This window comes from Anabrus simplex, chromosome 1 (genome assembly GCF_040414725.1).
Source record: "Anabrus simplex isolate iqAnaSimp1 chromosome 1, ASM4041472v1, whole genome shotgun sequence".
NCBI lineage: Eukaryota > Metazoa > Arthropoda > Insecta > Orthoptera > Tettigoniidae > Anabrus > Anabrus simplex.
Genome location: NC_090265.1, coordinates 785,174,573 through 785,198,182, shown reverse-complemented (window position 1 = coordinate 785,198,182; position 23,610 = coordinate 785,174,573). Strand labels below are relative to the sequence as shown.

The window sequence follows — 23,610 nt, the reverse complement described above, 5'->3', positions numbered from 1 at the left end:
GAGGAAAACCTTAGGTCCAGTCAAAGACAATGGTGAGTTTAGGAGACTGCACAACTAAGAGTTGTACTCATATGTGGAGAATATAACAGATGTGATGCGGAAAAGGAGGATTACTTTTTATGGACAATGGCCCGAATGAAGTTAACATGGTTAACAAACCGCATTTCACTTTCCTCCAAGAGAATAAGGAAAAGGGAGGCATGGTTCATTGAGGTACAGAAGGATCTGCAGGAGACTGGGATCTCATTTGAAGATATCCAGGAGCATGACCCACTTAAAAGAAAAAACTCCAAGAACATCAGAGTTTCCAACCAAAGCCAAAGCTGAATACGGGAAAGGCATGGACGAGAGAGCGAAAGGAGCAACACCGTCTATGAATGAAGGAATACTGGACCAACATTAAAGCTCAAAGGAAACAGTTGAAATGACGTGGTACTTAGTTGACCGAAATGAAACAAGAAGGAGAAGAAGAATAAAATGTTTTATTTATTCTGCCAAGTTAGGGATATACTCCCTTTCACTTAATCAGTATTAACCTAGAACACTGTTAATAATAAGTACTGATGACAATAATACGAAAACACCATTAACAATAATAACAGTAATGGTATTAATAAAAATAATCACACGTAAAAAAAATCGTACCATCTATATAATACACATTGTACGGAGAGTACGTTAAAAATAGGTATAGATGTTGATTGTTGGTATTAAAAATAGGTACGTAAATAATGAGTACTATATATACTACTTAAGGGAAAGTTTCAAAAATATATACATTTCTACAATATACCGAGATAAACTTAACCATTATAGGTATTTGATTTGATCCTATACTGACTTGTCTAAATCTATTAAAAAACTACTAAAAATATGTTTTATAATTGAAACCTATTTATTTATTCATACGTGTTTCAGGAATATGGCACATTCCCTCCATCAGTGAAGTCCAATCAAAGAATAAAAAAGCAATATAACACTATATTTTGTTTAGTCCGCAATTTAAAGAAGTATTGTTAAATCTAAATAAGTGAAAGATCCATCATTCTCAGATTCCACTGTAAAATGCACTTGTTTATCCAAACTATTTAAATAACTTACTCTAATAGTCCATTAGGTTTTATCTTTTGTTCATCGATAATAACAAATATATCATCGATGTACCTTAACCATGTAGTCTGACTTGTTGGCTGAATGGTCAGCGTACTGGCCTTCGGTTCAGAGGGTCCCGGGTTCGATTCCTGGCCAGGACGGGGATTTTAATCGCTTCTGATTAATTCTCCTGGCTGGGGGAGTGGGTGTATGTGTCTGTCCTAACACTCTCCTCATCATATTCAGACAACATACCACACTACCATTCATCACAGAAACATGCAATATAGGGTTGGTGTCGGGAAGGGCATCTGGCCGTAAAACAGGGCCAAATCCATATATGCGACACAGTTCGCACCCCCAACCCCACAGGTGTGGGAAAAAAATGTAGCAAAAGAAGAAGAAGTAACTTAACCATGTAATCAATCCATCTATTTTATCCACTATTTTATTTTATTCTATTTTATTATATTCCATATTCCATTCTATTGCATTGCTGTTCACTAAAACACCTCAAGCCGGTGATCCAATATGAAGCATATCAACGAACAAACAAACATTAGTGAAATATTATGAAAATTATCATTACATAAAATTTTAATATTTGGTTGAATTAGAATACCTAAATAAATTTAAGATCTTCAAGTTTTCTTCTGTTTTATTCTTCTTCCTTATATGATTAAACACTAGTTTATACAATGGGTTCTCATCTGTACTTCTTTCATTCAAACTTGATTCAAAGGCCTCTTTTTTTAAGATAAATTTTGAAACTTTCTAAAACATTCATGAATTTTCCATTTTTGGCGAAATGTGTTAATTCCATGTAATAGAAATGTCTGTAAATTTATGATTCTTTTCAACCATATGCTCTCCCATTGCCAAATATCTTTTATGTTTGACTGCATTAATATGTTCTTTGTATCTTATAGCCAAACTTCTTCCAGACTGTTCTATGTATCGCTGCCTACATGTTTGACATGTCAATTTGTAAATTCCTGACTTATTAAATATACATTTATTCTCAATTTTATCTGAATTGAAAATTATCTTAGTGTTATTTTCAGTTTTGTGTGCAACATTGATGTTCATTTATCTCAAAATTTTAGCCAGTAGATAAGAGTGCTTATTCCAAAAAGTTAGAACTGCATATTTCTTTTTCTCCTTTTGATCTTTTAACTGAAGTTCTTTTTGGTTCATTTTTCACTTTATTTATCATTCTATCAATAAATTTTCTGGAGTATCCTTTGTTACAAGCAATTCAGTGCATTATATTTATCTCTCTATTATAATTCTTCTTAGACATAGGTATATTCATAGCTCTGTTAATTAAGCTGTAAAATATTGCTTTTTTATGTTGACCTGGATGATTGGAGTCATTTCTGATTATAGTATCTCTTTGAATAGCCTTTCTGAAAATTTGAAAATCAAAATAACCAGAACTTCTAGTAAATGTTAAATCTAAATAACTCAAATAACTTGAAGTTCCATCATTCTCGGATTCCACTGTAAAATGCACTTGTTTATCCAAAGTATTTAAATACTCTACTAGTCAATCATGTTTCATCTTTTGTTCATCGATAATAACAAATATATCATCGACATATCTTAACCAAAATATCCAAAATATGCTCTATTGGTGGAAAAATATCTAATTCCCTCCATGGGAACTTAGAATTTCCATATCTTAACCAAGTAATCAATCCATCTATTTTATCCGCTATATTATTATATTCCATACAATCCATGAATATGTGTGCTAAATTAAGTGAAGCTGGCAAACCCATTGTTAGGCCTTTAGATTGTTTGTAAATTTCTTTATCAAAACCAAAATATTGCTGGTTATTTTCCAAAGTAAATTCTAGTAATGTTAAACATTTTTCAATTTCCACCTTACTTAATTTGCTGTGTTCCATTAAATTCTCTCTTACTATTTTTTATAGTATCTATGATAAGAATATTGGAGTATATATCTTTGATATCCAAACTATGTATTGTGTAGTTGTCTGTTAGCTCAATGTTTTTGATTCTGTTAAAAAAGTCAATAGTATCAATTGGGTGTGTCTGGTTATTAAACTTATAGTGTTCTTTTAAAAATCTTTGTATATATTTGGCCGTCTTATATACTGGACTATTTCTGAAATTAACTATTGGTCTAACATGAATTTCTTGCTGATGAATTTTTGTGGCACCCTTAAAGTAGGTATCTCTGGGCTCATATTAACTAGACAGTTAGTATCCTTGGAGTCTAATAAAAAAAAGTTATGTTACTGAGAATTCCTTCAAGTTTTTCTGCATAGATGACGTGGGATCTTTCTTTACCAATTCAAAATTATTGCTCGTTAGAAAATTCTTAGTCTTTTCAATATAATCTCGCCTTTCTATCAACACAATAGTATTACCTTTAGTAGCAGCTTTTGTCACAACAATATCCCACGTCATCTATGCAGAAAAATCTAAAGCGAATTTTCAAATTCCTAGGTGTTTGGACAGAAATCAACATAAATATTTCCATATATTGAGCGTAACTTCATAGAATCTGATGATGTTCTTCTTTAAGAATGAAACATGTCATTCTTTGTTTAATAGTGTGTATCTTTATTCCTTGTTTAATAATGTGTTTTTTACAAGTACATTATAGTGTAATATTTGTACTGAACTTGGGTGTTGGACAAACTAAAAAGCTTTTAAGTTATATTTAATACTTCTCCCATGCACAACACTGCAGATCATTTAAGGGTCTCACCTGGGTTAACTTCTCTGTAGCTAGACACACCATATGCATCAATCAAAGCCTGGAAACCTTTTGTGAACTTGTTGGTGCGGTTGAAAGTTGGTGGCATCTCTGATGTCTGAATTACATTGAGAAATGATGGAATAGAGCTTCCACATGCTTTCTGTAAAACACAAGTTAATTGCCTAATAGAAATCTTATAAATTTAGAAAAAGAATGAATGAATGAACAAAAACAATGATAAATCAATATACCTACAAGAAAATACCCTTTTGTAGTCTAATATACTGTATTTCTCCGAATCCAAGACTGTTTTTCTCAGAATTTCATGTGGAAAATTATGGGGCCACCTTGCATTCATGACCTAACAGTAATAATCACTGGTAGCTACCACAGTAACCATGCTGCTTCCCCGTCACCCTGCGTGCATGCATGTACAAAACTTTCAACATCCGCATCTTTAATAGGCCTATACATCGCTAGCCACGGCAGCTGATTGTACAGTGCCTCCGTGCAATGTCACCGCTTCTCGGATAACAGTAAAGAGAGAATGACATTCTACTAGCTTCTACAAAGCGTTTACCAAATCCACAGAAGGCATCAAAACATTACTCTCTTGAACTAACTGTACAGCCGACCATAATGTACTTCCGAGCCCCAGCTGTGCAGGCAATTTCATTCAAATTGGAATAGCAAGGATGCGACTTTCGAATTCTTAGAAAGGCTTTGACTGCTCAGTTGCAGAGTTATAACATGTCTACAGTACCTGACACTTAGTAAAAGTAAGTTTTATAGACAGCAGGAATACTTTTGTTATGGATCGTCGTTTTGTAGAGATGATAAAGATGCTGATTCCCATAGGGAACCGGAAATATTTGTTCCGAATGAGTAAATTTATAATACCAATATAGTTGGTCTGTTATTGGCCTCCACGGTATGCACTAGCCATGTGTCTTGGTAGGTGTGCTATTTACCAACTGATGAGCCCAACTTAGCACACTGGGGCGAAATGCCCAGCAACCAGGAATGAGTTAGCTGGAAAATTTATAACGTCCAATAACAGACCAACTATATTGGTATTGTAGAGACACGTGTAACAGGTAATGCCAGCAAATTTTCAAAGGGTTCTCTTAGATATCATGATGCCAATTTTAAGTTAATGGTTATTAAACATGCAGAAATGTAAAATAATTGTGCAGCCGCAAGAAAACAGGCATAACTGAAGCCAATGTTTGGTGTAAGTATGAAGACAGAGATAGCTTAAAAAATGCATACTGTACAAAAAATGCATTCATTCACCTGCAACAAGGACGTTTTAATGAAGTCGAAGATGAAATTGTGAAGTATGAGCTGTGCAAAAAAAACACAAGGGCAGAATGGCTATAACATGGTGCACAAAACTGGTTGACCTTCAATGTCCACATCTAGCTCATTGATTGCTAGCCGCTGAAGCTGGCCAAAGCCGGCAAGCGGGACGTGCGTCTGGTGGCAGCTGGTTATACCTGACGGTGAGTAAAAGTAACAGTTTTATAGACAACAGAAATATTTTCCTGATGGATTTTCGTATTGTACAGACACGTGGCACATATATTGCCGGCAAATTTTCAATGGGTTCTTATCGATATTATGATGCCAATTTTAAGTTAATGGTTATTAAACATATGGAAATGAAAAATAATTGTGCAGCCGCAAGAAAATACGCCAATGATTGGTGTTGGCCTGAAGACAAAGATAATCTAAAACTGTGTACTGTACAAGAAAGGCATTCAGTAGCCCACAACAAGGACGCTTTAAAGAAATTGAACATGAAATTGTGAGGCATGTGCGCAAAAAACACAAGATCGGAATGGCCATGAAACAAGATGCGATATGAATGCGGGTTTGTGAAGAGGAATTCCCTGAACTTTCAAAGGCAGTATCCAATACCTCTAATGACGAGTAAGGAAGTAGGCAGGATGTACATACTTGTGTTTATTTTTTCTCAAATAAAATTTGAGATTTGTTAAAAATAAAATTATGATTTCACAAAGCACAATTTAAGCCTGATTAAATCTTCCATTCAGGGTTGTCTTGGATTTGGAGAAATACGGTAGGTAAAGCATTGGAGAATAAACCTCCTATAAATAAATAACTAAATAAATAAATAAATAAATAATAGAATTAATTAATATTGCTATCACTCTCACCACTGCTATTCAGTAGTGTCCTGGACAGTATTCTTAAAAATCTGAAAAGAGAACAAGATGGAAAAGTACACATACTGGTGTTTGCTGACGATGTAGCCATCTGGGGAGAGACAGAGGCAGAGGTACAGACTAGACTGGATGAATGGATAGCAAAGTTCAAACAGTATCAGATGAAATTTAGCACAACAAAAACTCTTGCACTGAAAACAAGCACGAAAGATACTGGCTGCCATAGGTGAAAACATGTAATGTGTACAGGTATTCAAATACCTTGGGAATATGATTTCCAGCAGGGGTACTGCAGATAAAGAAATAGTAAACAGAGTGGCTACCAATTCCAACTTCCACAATCTCATAACAAAGTGCCTATGAGAACCAAGATGACTTTGTATAAGTCATACTTTGTGTCCATTCTCACATACAGTCTAGAAACACGTACACTGTGATACTGACAGAAGTTAGTAAATTGCAAGCATGTGAAATGAAGTTTCTATATATACTACCCTCCAAAAATCTATGCAAGGACCATATAAAGAAGAATGACATCAGAATGGAACTGGAAATGGACTCGATACAAGAGAAGCTAAGGACATGTAAAGCGAATGCCTGGCACAAGAACGCCATGTGCATAACTAGAAAGAACAGTTGAAGGAAGAAGGCCAGTGGGAAGACCTAGAAAGAGATGGTTACACCAGCTGAGAGAGGATGTGGAGAGAAGAGGAGGAATTGGGAGTGAGTGGTGAGAGAGAAGGTATTTCTGGACAGGTAACAATGGTGAAGACTTGTTCAACATCACCCTACCTGGTTTGTTGGAAGGGTTCTGATGATAGAACTGTATAGAAAAATTTGATATATTTTACCTTGTTCTTAGTGCCAGCCTGTAAATACAGGAGATTGTTCCTAAATAAATGGAAATGTATATAAGAAGTAATATTTCAGTTGAAATTATCTTTACATGGTCTGTTTTCAGACGTAATTTGCTGTATGTGAATGGAAGCTACATTGACTCAGGGTACTTTTCATAAGTTGGAAGCAACAGGTACAGAATGGTGCGAACAGTAGCACGAGGGTGCTTGGAATTAGGAAATTAAGACTAAGTTAGAAATAAATTAGATGGATGAAACTTCCGTGCATTAACCAGCTTCATTGGTGGAATCATGTCAGGAGAATGGAGGACAATATGTTATCTAGGAGAATAATAGGGTAAGAGAAGCAGAGAAATCTTTATAATATAAGTCCAGTGGATGGCTGGTGGGTAAGTAAGAGAAAGAGCTATGGATGGAAGAGAATGCAGTTGGCTTGAGAACCATAGTGGGCCAAATCCATCCACCATCAAAATTGAGTTAATGCCATTTATCAGCTCATATCGGACTTGAGTATTATCTCTAAAACTGGGCTATCTCAATATCTTTCCTTTGACATGCTACAGGATTAGAAAATATCAACCAAATTAAACTAACAGCTGGAGATAGTGCTGTAGTAGGCCAAATTCTCATAATCAATCCTTCACTTTCTCTGTGTCACATGATATGCTTAGTATCTTGGCAGACACCAGCTAGAAGGAATATACAAATATTATTCCTTGCTTAAAACCACTGATTACAAGTTCCTAGAATATGACCTTTAACTTTTGCCTAATGTCAGAGATTTTAACCCATTCACATCATATAACAAGCTGTAGTCACGCACGGTGTTTTGGCGCCTGAAACAAATTATGAGCTCAGCTCGCAATGACGCAGTGCCTCACTTATCTTCGTATATTAGATTCCCTTTGCAATATAATTTCTAACAATAGACACTGTAGGGAAATGAAGGCATGTGCTGTTGGTAAACAATGCTGTCTGTATTTCTATGTGACACTGGAATCGTTGTATAACAGTTTGTTTTGACCGGCATTCGGTTTTCATTGTACAGTAAAACCAGTTTCCCGGTAATGTTGACAAGAGATTGAAAACACTTGTAGACATTGTTTTAGATGGCAATTATGACAATAATGATGTTTTGGAAAATGAATCCGAGTTCAAGGATAGTGGTAGCAAGAGTGATAGTTACTGAAGTGAGCAAAACAAACAAACAAACAATGAAGAAAGTGAGAGTGGAAGTGCCACACCAGCTTTTTCCAAACGCGCATAGCTGGTGACACAAAAGAACCGTAGTGGTTGGAAATTGAAGTAAAATGACAATAATCTTGATATATATCCATTTCATGGATACAGCGGTGTTTCAGAAATACTTACGAAAAATTTACAATCCCCCCACTGTCCGAAACTGCGATGTTTTTAGAGTACATGGATCGCAATTTTTGAAATTATTTCAAACAAAACATCTGTATTACAGCCAGCAGTCACTCAAGGATTGAAGAATGGGTAAGTCATAACCTTCAATGGCATGAATGCAAAATTTGAGTGAATTATCTGCATTAGTTTTTGTGTGACAAGTATGCTCAAACTATGGGCAGAAAAATTAAATATGATACCGCAGTCAACAATGCGGCCATTTATTGTGACTTTTTTATTTATTTAGCTAATATATTTACAATCTGTGTTTCACCTACAGGTATATCACGGGATATTTACAGTTACGATAACAACATATAGATAAATTCTTGAAGTGAATGGAAGATTTTCTTGAGGAATTCTGTTACTTCGACAGTGTTCCAGTGGTATTTCACAATTGTCGGCAGGGGAGTTAATCGTAGCATAATTGGTCGTTCTCTTGAGTACGTGGTGCATTCAGTCAACAGGTGTCGAGCAGTCTGTGGAGATTTTCCCGGCAGCTGCAGAGTGGTGAATCCATTATGTTTATTTTATGGAGATAGGATTTAAAGTGACCATGATTTGTAATAAACTGGGTGGTTATGAAGTTGGGCCAGAGAGACGAGGACAGTCTGTGTGGTATATTAGGAATGAATGATTTTGTATGGAAGGAATCTTCGGAGCTGGTATATATGGAGTTCCAAATTGTTGTATAGTATTCAGTTAATACTTGTTTGGCATGAATTAGAGGTGGTGATTTGTAGTCTATTGTAGATTTATAGCTGGCAGCAATCTTGGCAAGAAAGTTAGCTCTCTCGTTCCCCTGAAGTCCTGTGTGTCTTTAATCCAGTGAAGAGTAATCTTGTTCATTTTGTTGAGGTTAATAAGTTTGTCTCTGATTTGAGTGGCAAGAGGATGGGTTGTTTTCTTATTAGCTACGGCAAAAATTGTGGCTTTTGAGTCAACGTGAATAGCATAAGTTGAAGTACAGTTTTTATGTAGTTCTATCCATTCCACAACCATGATGATGTCCAATAGTTCGGCTTGGAATAGTGAGCAATTAATATCTAAACTTCCTATACCAATGAGGATTTCCTTCGAGTTTTTCTCAACTACCATTTCTGCTCCGACATGGTTTTGCGTTTTCGATCCGTCTGTGAAGATAAGGACGTCTGCTTTATCTACAGCTCCTGAAGTATTTATGTTTATATGATTCTCTCTAGGATGTTTTTTTCTTGATCTTGTTTGGATTTCAGTTTCTTTCAGTGAAGGAATTACTGCGTTTATGGGTTGACCTCTGGAGATGGCTCTTATGTTGTTATGTAAAAGAATGGCTGCATCTACGAGAAATGTGCAGGCTATAGCTTGCAAAGCATTGTTGGAGATTGTTCTGTATGCCTTTGTTGCAAATGTCAGAAAATATATTTGTATTTGTTGCAATTTCAATTTGGCTCTTTTTGATAGATGCTCCATACTTTTGCAGCATACAAAATGACAGGTAGAGTAGCATGATTGTATATTGTCATCAAGTGATGATAAGACATGCCCCAAGTCACTTTGGAACATCTGACTAAGTTGTTCCAGATTTGCATTATTTTAATGTCCATGTATTGCATGTGCGGGTACCAGTCCATTTTGTTGTCCAGCATTACTCCAAAATACTTTATTTTTGACACAACATTGAGATCCCAAGCTGTAACTGAAGGATGACTGGTATATTCTTCCTTCTTCCTGATATGCATTGGCATTAGTGATTATTGTGACTTGAATGGGTTACCGTCAGCTGGGTTGACAACGGTCCCAAGGGTGACTATAGTCAAAACTGAGGAAAAATGTTATTGAGTCTTATTTATATATTATATATTTTTAAAATCTGAATTTTCAAATTTCCCTCCATTCTAGGCACATTTTTCTTTCCAGAAAGGGAAAACTTGTGATTCTAACCTGAAATGCATTTTTCTGACTATCATTTGTTTCAACACTTATTTTTTGACATAAACAACAGTTGGCTAAACTGTTCATTGTTGCTCCTAGGTCATCACTTCTAAATGTCATCTGAAAGTGTTGTTTACCTTTGTTTATTCCTTGTGAAGGTATGTATGTAATTTTATCTTTATAAGAAGTTGTTTTGTACCTTAAAAGTGCAAAATTACAAACAATAGTACAATTGTCTTGTTTGTTGGGGTTACTATGGTCATGAGTATCAACTCATTGCAATTGTCTTATGGGTTATATTAGATTACTCTTATTAAATATTTTATACAATTAATATATTTATATTTTATTATTCATTTGTTCCTTTCATACTTCATGTTTGTGTCCTTTTTATTTCAGTGTTAGTGGCAAAATGGTGAGGTCTGTCCTAGAAACTGACAGTAATTCTTCAGTTGTTAGTGACATTGCTGAGTCAGTTCTAAGTTTCTTGGAAGAAATGCGCTATTCAAAGTAAAGAAATGGCCCCTCAAGAAAGAAGAGATGTTTTGTTCAGCCAGGAAAAAGTGTCTCTTTGGAGGATATTGAACCTTGTCCACCTCTTCAAGATCAGTTTCAAGCAGGAACAAGTGGTGAAACATCAGTGCTACCAGTATTCAGAAAGAAGCAGAAAAGGCATACAAGAGAAGATTCATCAGAATCTGAAAATGATGTTGAAATTCATTTAAATGGAAGTGATGAAGAAACTTGGGAAGAGATGAAAGTAGGCAGGATGGAAGAAGAAGAAGAAGAAGAAGAAGAAGAAGAAGAAGAAGAAGAAGAAGAAGAAGAAGAAGAAGAAGAAGGTAATGATGAATGCTGTAGGAAGCCAACAGCAGGAGACTATGTTCTGGTTGAGTTTAGTACCAAAAAACAAAACTGCATTACATAGTAAAGTGATAGATGATGATGGTACTTGTCAAGAAGACGAAGTGAAAGTTACATTTCTTAGAAGTCATGAATATTTTGTGTGACCACAGGAAGCATACATTTCTGTTATCAAAGTGAAATTTTTAAAATATTACCGCCTCCAGTTGAGCAGAGATGGGGATAAGCTAAGCTTCTATATAAAGTTTACTAGCTTCAACTTGAAATGAGACAATTATAAATGAAAAGGACAAATTAAACACATTTTAAAAAATTTTCTTTAATGTTTGTCATAACTGTAATTTTTTAGCTTTAGACTATAGTTAAATATAAGATTTCTTACATCAATATGCTTGTAAAAACATGTTCTGTTTGACCATAGTCACCCCCTACTAATTCCTGCATATTTAGTAACAATTCTTGAGTGATTTTAGTATATGACCATAGTGTCCCCACCCCATGAGGTTACTATGGTCACTACATTTTCAGATGCGAGACAATTACCGGATGTTCGAAAAATTTATTTTAGTAAGGAGATGATACCCAACACTTTATACTAAATCATATTTCATTTTTACATCGATATCTCATAAAATGTGCAAGATATTCACAAAAAACTGAAAAAAGTGACCATAGTAACCCCAGTTGACATAATACCACTGAAGCGTCAAAACATTAGGCAAATACATTGCTCATGATAGAGGACCTTAGTTAACAAACGTAGATGAAGAAAGCACTAGTCTTAACAAAATTGAACCCTAAGAGTTTGTGAGCAATAAAGAACTCATAAGAAACTTCGTGATTCGTAAGGAATGGTTCCCAGAATGAACAAAATGGCAGCATGCTTTGGTTCGCATAGCTGTAAGCTACTACAACTGATGAATTTCATCATATTCCAATATCCTTGTTGATGAAATATCCAATTGTCAAGTGAAGAACTCCACCTATTCAACACTTGTTTATATCATACTTTCAATTATGTAGGTGTTATTTTTATGGAACACATGTTTTATCTCCTATGGAGACATCTTCAGTTCCTTAAAAGACTTACCATAAAATTGAAAAGATAACACTTAAAATTATTTGTGTAGATATAGTTTTTAAAATCATTAAAGTCTTTAGTCTTAATAGTATCATGAGCATCAAACTTGTAATCTATATGAGATACACACACAGAAACAAAACCACCTTTAAAGATATGACCTAAAGTTAGTTGAAGTTAAAATATAATACTGATTCTCTTATGAAGATATCTTCAGTTCCTTATAAGACTTAGCATAAAATGACAAAGATAACACTTAAAATTATTTTTGCAGATATAGTTTATGAGGGTAATCCCAAAAATTTGGTCTCCTACTTTTTTATAAATACAGAACTCTGTTCATGTGGCTGTTGGTCACAATATTGTGAAGAATGTTTCCCGTGCTTGCATATAAACATGTGCACGCCGCGCTGAGGCATTCAGTCTTGGCTTGGCAGCCGTTGAGAATGGAGCTGCCGTGGATGTTACCGCCAAGTACGAAGTGCATGCAGTTATTTGGTTTTTGAATGAAAAAGGTACTGAACCAATTGAAATCCATCGCCAAATGATGGAAGTGTATGGTGAGTCGTGCATGGATGTCAAAAATGTTTGTAAGTGTTGTAGAGAGTTTGCAGCCGGTTGGACTGAAATTCACGACAAACGAACAAAGGAGCGGGAGACCGTCAATTTCCATTGATACAGTCGTGAAAGTTGAGCAAATCATGCATGAAGATCGGCGGATCACCCTGGATGATTTCTGCACTATGGTTCCTGAGGTTTCCCGAAGCACCGCTCACAGCATGGCGGTGAGCTGGTATGACATGGGCATACAAAAACTATCACAGCGTCTACAAAAATTGCATCAACCAAAATGGTGATTATGTAGAAAAAGAGCTAAATGCTCAAGCTGTAAAATTATGTAAACCATTGTAGAAATAAATAGGTCTATGTATTTATAAAAAAAATAGGAGACCTTAATTTTGGGATTACCTTTGTATAAAATGGTTAAAGTCTTTAGTCTTAACAGTATCGTGAGTACCAAATTTGTGATCTATATGAAACACACACTTAGAAACAAAATCATTTTTCTTACTTTTTCTTAAAATTGGCTTTACATTGCACTGACACAGACAGGTCGTATGGTGATGATGAGATAGGGAAGGTATAGGAGTGGGTACAGCACAAGAATTTGCCTGGTATGAAAATGGGATACCGCAGAAAACTATCTTCAGTGCTGCTGACAGTCGAGTTCAAACCCACTGTCTCCCAGATGCAAGCTCACTGCTGAGCGCCCTCAACCACATGGCCAACACCTGATAAAACCATTTTTAAGGTATAATCTAAAGTCAGAAGAAGTTAAAATATAATGGTGGTTTAAAATCCAGGAAATGGCTTATGATGTTAATATGTTCCATTAAAATTAAGTAAAATATTGAAGGGAAACCACTTTATTCCTGGTACATCCATAATGAAATAACAAAGACTGTCTGTAAACCTTCCCCAGGGGTACTAAGTCCTGCTTACAGAGCCTACATTAAGCTAGCTTTCCATGCTTCCATGCATTCTTCCAGCCATCCATAAGCTTCATAAACATTTTCAAAATTGTGGTGCAGCTAACATCAAAGGACGCTACAGTATCATGTAGCCTACTAGCAAATTATTAACATTTGTACTTTTTGTTAAGAGCCAGACTGGGAGAGATCCACTTCAGTGGAAAATGATGGTATTCATCGTATTTTAATAAGGATTAAGAAATCAAACAACCTTTGCATTTTGTTTTGAAGTGAATTATAGATATCTTTACTCCAATGATCATGTGTTATATTCTTTCTAATCTGTTTCTGTTAATTATAGGAGATCATCAATATTAACCTTAATTTCTCCATTTTTTACAAAATTGCACTTTATCCAGTATGGTTCTGAACCCTTCAATTGTACACGTTTTAACTAGAATGAAGCATACTCACTCCTCCGTCATCAAGAGCCTGCCGAACCAGCACCAAATCTCCGACGGGGACCCAGCACTCACCAATCAAACACTTCTTCGTAACATCCATGTTGAACATATTGAGGGTGTGGTAAATGGCTTTCATCTTGCGAACCATGACTATCCAGTTCAGTAGCTCCTTTGCCACACCCACCAGCACACGTTGTCTATGATCGTGGGTTTGATTGAGTACCTGTAAGAAATTAGAACAATCATTAGAAAGAATTCAAATGAATTATTCTGATTTAAAAATTTGCAATTATATTAGACAAAGTCAATTACAGTTGAGATTGGTACACACAGTAAAACCCCTGGTAACTGAAACCTGGGTTATCTGAAATGCCTCTGACATTGCAGTTCCAAGAAACAAACAAAAATTACTGAGTTTTTTAATGAGACTAAGTATACATCGTACTGATGTACGGGTACTGTAACCCAAAAGAATGTAATTTTAATTTTTATACTTAAGTCTAGCCTACAAAGACAGTTTTTAATTTGTTTGGCCTTCAAGACATTTCATAATTTGATAAAAAAAAATAGTAATAAATATTATGCCTTCCGCTGCCCCCTCTCACACCACCTCACGTCATTATCAACCTCTGGTTTTCTCGACATACTTTCTTTGCATTCTTCAGCTCTGTTCTATTCTATCCTGGTGTCTTTCATTACGTTTTATTGTATTTTATTAGTTTCTATTTATTTCTTCTACCACATTCGTCCGTGATTCGCCTGATGACCTGTCTGTTACTGCTCATGCACACACGGTGTGATGAACATCTTAACTGGAGCTTAATGTTGTCATCAACTCCCACTTGGAGTGCTGTGCCAGCATACAGTGACCCACCTGGTGGCGAATGGGCATACCACTTCAGCTCCAGCGGTAAGGCAGTCTTAAATTCACACCCTCATTATTGCAGAAGACTTCCTCGTGAACAGTCAAAATTTTCTTCTGAAGACACAGAACAAAGTTCTCTGTGAAATGTAAAAAGTTTCACCTTGTTTTCTTGACATGTCATAAGCCCAAATAGCTCATATCATGTCTAGAAATTATGTTGTTAATTTAAATCTCTGAAATAACCTGTCCTTAATATTATTCCTGAAAAATATTTTTATAATTATATGAGATAATATCTAAACCTGATTAGTAAGTAATTCTTAGTTATACATAAAATCTGCTCTTCATCTTGACATACATATAACTTAGGTTCAGTTGTATATGCAATGAATATAATACAAGACAAAGCATGCAAAATACCATATAATCTATGAGCTAAATAACACACATTTATAAAATCTAAGCATTACACAATGCTTGGAACTAAACAGTCCTGCAAGTAATTCTGCTGGAACCCATGATGTGAATTTAAAACAGTAGCAAAGCCAGGATTGACTAGTGGGAGAGGTTCTAGTTACAAAATTATGATAGAACATAATGAAGGTGCTTGCACGTGTGTGTCATTACAAGGACACTGATACGAGTGAATTATGTTGATATTCAGATTGCAGTTCACTACAAAATCTTACATTAAAATACAGAACAAGATCAATATGATCAAGTTCATAAAATTAACCATAATAGGTATTTGATTTCATCCTGTACTGAGTGTCTAAATTTATTAAAGAAACTATTTAAAATAGTTTGTGTTTGGTCCACCTTATCAATACACTTTTTATAATTGAAAATTATTTATTCATTGATACATGTTTCAGGAACATTATGCATTCCCTTCATCAGTGAAGTTAAAGACTAAAAACAATATAACACTATCTTTTGTTTAGCCCAGAATTTAACCCTTTGACTGCCAGCCTCATAAGCGGTGTCCATGTCCTATACCGCCATGGCCTAATGTGCACTTTTTACCTTGCAGTAAATTATTTATAATAACTTCTGTTCAATTTATGTAAATTGAATGGGCATTTTTTGTTTTGAAGATAATGCATTGTGCATTTTATTGATGCAAATTAATGCACCTTTATTTTATGAAGTGATAATTCAAATAAATATTTTATTTCTTTCAAAAACAGTAGATCATGATCAAAAACATTAAGAAAAAATATTTTTACTATCAAAAACCGCACTTTTAGAGAGGTGGTGTTTCCTATGCCACATATAAAACTAGAGCTTTATGTACAGTATTACAATTACAGTATTATTATTATTACCGTATGATTATATTAATGCAAAATTTTCTAACCTTACATTATATGCAAATAGCTGCAGTTCCCGGTTTGTTTTAAGTAAAAAATGATTACTAATGTCTACTTCACACAAACTGAACACTCAAAAATTCACTTTTTGCCTTAAAAATATGATACAAGAAACTATTTGCTAATATTTACACATGTTTCTGACGTGCTCTAGCAAATGTGCTTAGGGAGGCACAAAGGGTGTACACTTTTCTTACACTGTTTACAAATGTATCTGGTCTTTTTCCTTTTACCACCTTGACTAGTACTAATCTTGCTGCATACAGAACAGTTGCGTTCTTTTTCTCCGGTAAAAGAGTAAGGGGTTTGTCACCTGCTTGCAGGAACTGAATTGTCGCTTGGTCACCAAGCCACTCGGCAGCAAGTTCCTCAACTAATGAAATTGTGAAGTCAAGTCTTGGTAGGGGTTTGTCTGTATTATCTTTATACAAAATGTACAAGTTGATTATCATTCTTACAAAAACGTGAAATGTCACTTTTTCCCAATACTTTAGCATCTGGCGCTCATCTAAACAGCAGTATAGCATTTGAACTGATGAGTCAACTCCCCCCCATATAAGGATTGTACTGCCGAATAACAGACGGCTTGCTGGTTATAAATAACTTATTTCCTTCTTTGATTTCATTTCACTTTCTGCCTCGGCCTTTATAGACAGGAGAAGTACTAGTTAGTGCTAGCACCTGGCAGCAGACTTACTCCCGCCAACTACTATAATGAAAAATCAGCTTCTACAAGTGCTACCAACTTTAAAACTTGTTGTATATAGTCTTATTTAATCCAATACTAGTCAAAAAAATGTATTATACATTATTAAAATGAATAAACAACTTGGAAAAAGCTTTTTGCTGAAACGTCCGATCAATCGGACCTTGGCGTTTTTAGACTGAACATCGAATATCCGATCAATCAGATGTTGTCAGTTAAAGGGTTAAAGAAGTATTATATCATAATTCATCATATGAATGAATAAACAAATATTAGTGAAATATTATGAAAATTATCATTACATAAAATTTTAATATTTTGATAATGTTGAATGAGAATACCTAAGTAAATTTAAGATCTTCAAGTTTATCTTCTTGTTTTACCTTTTCTTCCTTAAATAATTAAACACTAGTTTATATAATGGGTTCTCATCTGTACTTCTTTCATTTAAACTTGATTCAAAGTCTTTTTTTTGAGCAAGATAAATTTCTAAACTTTCTAAAACATTCATGTATTTTCCGGTTTTGGCCAAATGTATTAATTTCATGTCATTAGAAATGTCTGTAAATCTATTATTCTTTTCAACCATACGCTCTCACGTTGCCGAATATCTTTTATGTTTGACTGCATTAACATGTTCTTTGTACCTTATAGTCAATGAATATGATGTGACAGAATATGAACAAGGTCGACAGTTTTACAGCGAAAGCTATGTTCAGATTGCAATCTAAAATCCAACTTTTGAGGGTTTGAATAAAATAAATTCAAAAGACCTGTTGGTTTTATAATTATGTCTCTGTGAAAGTTGAGTCAAGTTTTACTTGTTTATTGTCTGTTTCTGTTTATTCACTTTTCAAAAATTCCATGGGGAAGGGGCATTTTTACTCCCAGTAACCCCCCTGACTATGCCCTTGATTTAAATGGGGGACAGTCTAATAAACAAAGTAAGATCCCATAAGTTCTTAAATAATTCTGTAAATAGCCATTTATATTACTGTACATATTGACCCAATATCATTTAAGAGGTGATAAATTATCTGCACATTTGTAGTTATTCTTGGTAGAGTTCATAATGTTCTCTGTTCTTTTTATAATATGTAATAGTGATGTACATGCCATAGGCTTAACAATAACAATACAGTAACAATTTAGGAAGATAACGTTGCATGCGTCGATTTTTGATATGAGCCAAACTATAAAGTATAGAAATTCTTACCATGTTAAGATCCTCCAGCCGTGTACGAACACCTTTCAACATGTCTTGTCGTTCCATATGAGTGGTGGGACAAGGATAGAGAGATGCGTGGAAGCCAGTGCACACCTTCTTCACACGAGACTTGAGCTGTTCTCCTTGAAAGAATGCCACAAATACCGTTTTGAAGATTTCATTTCCCTAAAAAAGTGAAAAAAATTATAATGCACACATCCCTGGACCCTATAGCAGCACTGAAATATTATATATTTTCCACTTGTGTCGTTCATTTTAAATATGGATGCCTTTCTTAATACATCCATGGTATCTCCTGTCTGTCATAACAGACTAGGTGAATAGGTCATTGTCCTTGGCTGGCTGGCTGGCTGGCTCGCTGACTGACTGACTGACTGACTGGCTGACTGGCTGATGAAAGGGGAACCTCAGCAGATCTCATCTTTGGAACATGAGTTAGCAAACCACAGGGCTCTTAACTGAGTTTGATATAGCTTTCCAGTACTTGTGTCAAGCTCACCACTTCCATTCTTCCTACCTGATATCTCTTGGCCAACTCTTCTTCTCTTCCATCCCTGACAGTACTAGGTTTTTGAAGCCTGAGGAGTCTTTCATTTTCATACCTTTTGCAATCATTCCCTTTCTTATGGCAATACGCTCAATATTAGAAGAATCACATTACTTCCATTTTCTCTCTGATTATATTAATAGAGGATGGTTGCCCAGTTGTACTTCCTCTTAAAACAGTATTCACTACCACCACCACCACCATCTCCTGTTTTAATAATCACCACTGAATTAATAAAATGAGTGGCCAGAAGTCACAGGAAGAGGTGTCCCATTAGAAAATGTGCTGTATATGAACCCCGACTGTTACGGCTTGCTGAAAAATAGCTGAGCAGTCTCTCACAGATACCAGCGTCATGAAGATGGCAACATGTCACGAAATAACAGACTTTGAACGTGAGATGATAATAGCATTGCGGAGATTACATGCGAATTCGGGTTTCCGAGATCAAAAGTGTCGAGGGTGGATCTTCAATATCGCAGAGAAAATGTTACCACCCACGTAAACCGCCACACGGGAAGACTGCAGGTGTTTAACGAACGGAAATCATGTTGTCTCTGCAGAACCATACTGGGTGCTTGATGGGCTACTGTGAGTCAGATCACTGCCCAGTTAAATATTGGGAGTCAGGAACCCATTTCTATCAGGACTGTAAGGAGACAACTGCACCGCATAGGCTTCACCAGCCGACGACCAACTTGTGTCCCTTTGCTGACATCTCGAGACAGAATTCAACGGCAAGCATGGGGCCGCAAAAATCGGCAGTGGACCATGGAACAGTGGCGGTGTGTGATATGGTCTGATCGAGCTGATGGGCTTCTGAGAGTGTGGCGTATGCCCCATGAAGCTATGGATCCTGCGTGTCAACAAGAGTGCGTCCAGGCAGAAGGTGATCAGTTTTGGTCTGGGTGGCATTCTCATGGTCGTAATTATGCCTCATTGTCCAGCTGCAGGGAGCGCTGACAAGTGCAAATTGTGTGGACATTCCTTCAGACCATCTGCATCCCTTTCTAGCCCTAGAGTACCCTGATGGATATACCATGTTTCAACAGTACAATGCGCCATGTCACCACTCTGTGGTGGGACGCAGGATGTTGAAGTTACAACCATGGATTGGCCCTCCAGATCCCCTAATCTTAATCCAATCGAGCATTTATGGGATGTTGTCAATGCTGGTGTATGCTCCATAAACCCCGCACCAACTATACAAAACCAATTGTGGGTAGCAGTGCAAGATGCTTTTGTCCAGACCCCTCCAGAATGATTCCAACACCTTGTAGAGTCAATGCTTCACTGCATTGCTGACATTTTGAGGGCTCGCGGAGAAGGAACTCATTATTAGCATCACATTCAGTGTCTTCTCATGACTTTTGGCTTTATATATAACAGCAAATATCACCAATGCTGACCCTGTGGTTTTTGGTTAACAACCCTGTCTCTTGCACAGAGGCACAGAGGAACAGAGGAAAGAAGCCCTCAGCAAAAGAATAAAGAAATATGGGCACAAAAGAAGGTAACCAAATACAGTACCTCTATGTACCTTGAATAATCCTAAATGAGCTTATTTGGGAACAATAAGATTATTTTTAAAACATTTTCCTAGAGTCAGTTCATAGCTAAAATACCTATGTTGTCAGCATAAGTCTTCACTCCCATACCTAACTCTACTATTCTAAGAGAATTACAGTAGTCTTTGTTTCACAAAGTGTAAAGAAATATCTTACCGTGGCAGGGTCTTCAAGAGGGTCTTCTAACTCAGCCTGTCGAAGGAACACATTTCCTCTGGATATCCTCCACAACATCCGCTCAAAGGCAGGTACTCTTTCTCTAGGAACCACTCCTGCTACAAACCTGAATTAGAATAGCACAAAACTATAGTTAAATTATTCTTCATTCCATAAAACAGTAACAGGATAACAGTCAAAATTCAATTTGAAGAGTAAATTGTTACTGATAATCTTTTGGAAGCCACTTCAAATATATACTCACTGCCAAAAAAATTATGCACCAAAAAGGAATTGTCCATTTGCTACAAACCTCAGCATACAGTTATATCTCAGGGAAATAGCAATGCAATTATTTGAACGGTCTCGCCACAAAAGGCAGTGAACCTGCTTTCATCTGTGGCCTATAAAAGGGTAAATCATGGGTAATTATTAAGAAAAATGAGGGCTATTGGACTAAACAAAGGAGTGGTTGAATGGATGGCTAAATTTCTAGAAAATAGACCTCAGAGAATTAGAGTAGGTGAAGTGTTATCTCATCCTGTAATGATTAAGAGCAGGGTCTCACACGGTACTATTATAGGAGCTTTATGATATGAGTAAAGAAGTGGAATCACCCATGATCATGGGTCGGAAAGCTAATAAACCAGTGAATGATGTGTTTGAATGTTGGTAATGTTGTAAAATTCAAAATTTTAATTTAATAACAATAATAATATTGTGCATGAAATCTGCATAGGCTTGGTGATGACCTACTGGCCCATTTAGCCACAAAGCCGGGCTTTAACTTGCTAAATCTTAGGTTACCATCTCGACTGATCAGGTGTTGATTATTGACAGTAGCTGAGGTCAGGCTAGTAGCTTGTGAAGCAGCCTTGACAACACAGCAGGCTACTGCGTTGGCTATTGACTGCAGCTCAAAATGCTTAAGGTTTGTCGTTTACTAAATCAACTATCGAAAAGGGGTAATCTAATTTTAATGGTAGCCCACGTCTTGATCCCAGGATACGCCACCAGATGCAGTACATATCCTATTATACTCCAGTCCTCATGTATCACCTGGAAACTTCCTAGTTAAATGAGAAAGGACAACTCGAATATCGAAGCAGTAGAAACGAAGTTCCTATGCACCATGATCCAGCAGACTAGGAGAGACAAAATTTAGGAACCAGAAAAAAAAAGAGAGAGAATAGGTGGAAATAAGAGAATCTACTACAAAGGATCCAGAAGGCAGGACTGAAGTGGTTTGGTACACAAGAAGGGATTCTGAAAGAGAAGTAAACAGAAAAAGCCCAGTGGACAGACCTAGAGAAAAATGGACTGATTTGGTGAAGAAGGATGGAGAGGAGAGAGGGCAAGATTGTGAAAGAAGAATGGTTCATGGGCAGACAGAGGTGAAGTAGACTTGTTCACCACACCCAGGCAGTTGGAGCTAGTCAAAGATAATTACGACAATGAATCAAATTAATGTAGCCAGGAAGAACTTTGTAATGACATAATGTGAATACACTGCCTCTTGTAAGGTATACAGTCACTGATGGGAACCTTTATAAGAAAATGTTTGCTAGTATCTAATAATAAAGTTGCTTGTCTGCAGCTAATCTTAGAGACTATGACAACACTCACCCCAGGCGTCCTCTCATTGTTGTGTTTCCAGCGGACTCTTCAGGGATGAGTGCTCTGGTAAGCGAGTCTGAACCATTGGTGCCCTCTTGTTCTGCTAAAAATACATGAGTCTTCTCCAGCACATGTTTCAGTTCTGTTAACTCCAGGTAATTTGATTTCAAGTTCACTGCATTGTGACTCAATTCCAGGATCTCGCTTTCTGTCTTCTCTAAGTGAGCCTGGAAAGTTCAGTGATGGATGTTTACATTCATTATTTGAAAGAGGAACAATTATCCAAAAATTCAGACAAGATCAGAGCATACCATGCACAAAACTATGAACTGTATACTAGAGTAGAGGTATTCAAACTTTTTGGTTTGAATCTAATTGTTTTACCTTTGTACCCCCCAAAGTACGAGTATATTGTGATTATACCAGAAATAAAAATGATTGTTGTTAGATGCCAAATAATATTAGCTATTATCATCATCATCACCATCATCTGCAGCTTATCCTGCTTGCTCACAGTCCCTGCACACACTGAGGCATGAAAGTGTTGTGACCGGGGATTTAAGATCACATGGCCTTCCTGAGACTGTCTCCGGGATGACAGGCAAGCAGCTAAGCCACTATACCACCCTGTTTCTTAACAATAACATTAATGTATCTTTTGTATATATGTCATCGCTGGGCAAAGAAAACCTCGTAACTCCTTCAGAGTAGAGTTTACAGAAAGAACCCCAAAACTGAGCGGTGAACAATGGTCCGAGAACTGTTCCTGGAATTGTCAGTGCTTAATGATAGTCCAATTACTCCACCATTCGAGTCTTCTGTTCCCTTCTCAGTCAACGCGGCAAGCCTTCAGAAGGCAGTTGGAAAAATGTCATTTTCTCATCAGTGGAATTATGAGGTGTTTATTGCCTAGCAATGATATATATATATATATAAAATAAAAGTTTTGTCTGTACATTGCTAACAATTTAAAAAGAATGGTATTTCTGAATCAGTCGTGTCCAACTTAACAAGGAAATGCACTTTAAATTTTCCGTAATGTCTGTCTGTCTGTCTGTCTGTCTGTCTGTCTGTCTGTCTGTCTGTCTGTCTGTCTGTCTGTCTGTCTGTCTGTCTGTCTGTCTGTCTGTCTGTCTGTCTGTCTGTCTGTCTGTCTGTCTGTCTGTCTGTCTGTCTGTCTGTCTGTCTGTCTGTCTGTCTGTGGTTGAGAGGAGGCTGAATGAAAACCAGTATGGTGTCAGACCACAGAGGGGCTGTCAGGATTAGATTTTCAGTATGCGCCAGGTAACTGAAAAATGCTACGAGAGGATGAGACAGTTGTGTTTATGTTTCGTAGATCTAGATAAAGTATGTGATAGGGTACCATGGGAAAAGATGTTCACCATAATGGGGGACTATGGGATCAAGGGTAGATTATTAAAATCAATCAAAGGCATTTATGTTGACAATTAGGCTGAGTGAGAATTGATG

General features: G+C 36.3%; 1 protein-coding gene across 6 annotated transcripts in view; it reads right to left on the bottom strand.

Moving 5' to 3' along the window:
* Positions 1-23,610, bottom strand: part of LOC136857520 (V-type proton ATPase 116 kDa subunit a 1) — a 581,303-nt gene that overhangs the window by 66,153 nt on the left and 491,540 nt on the right. For all 6 annotated transcript variants that reach the window (XM_067136242.2, XM_067136245.2, XM_067136244.2 and 3 more), the window contains 5 exons: positions 22,150-22,367; positions 20,524-20,650; positions 18,241-18,417; positions 14,091-14,303; positions 3,836-3,986 (listed from right to left, as the gene is read on the bottom strand). In XM_067136242.2, the coding sequence (XP_066992343.2) occupies positions 3,836-3,986; positions 14,091-14,303; positions 18,241-18,417; positions 20,524-20,650; positions 22,150-22,367 (886 nt within the window). The remainder of the gene's footprint in view (positions 1-3,835; positions 3,987-14,090; positions 14,304-18,240; positions 18,418-20,523; positions 20,651-22,149; positions 22,368-23,610) is intronic.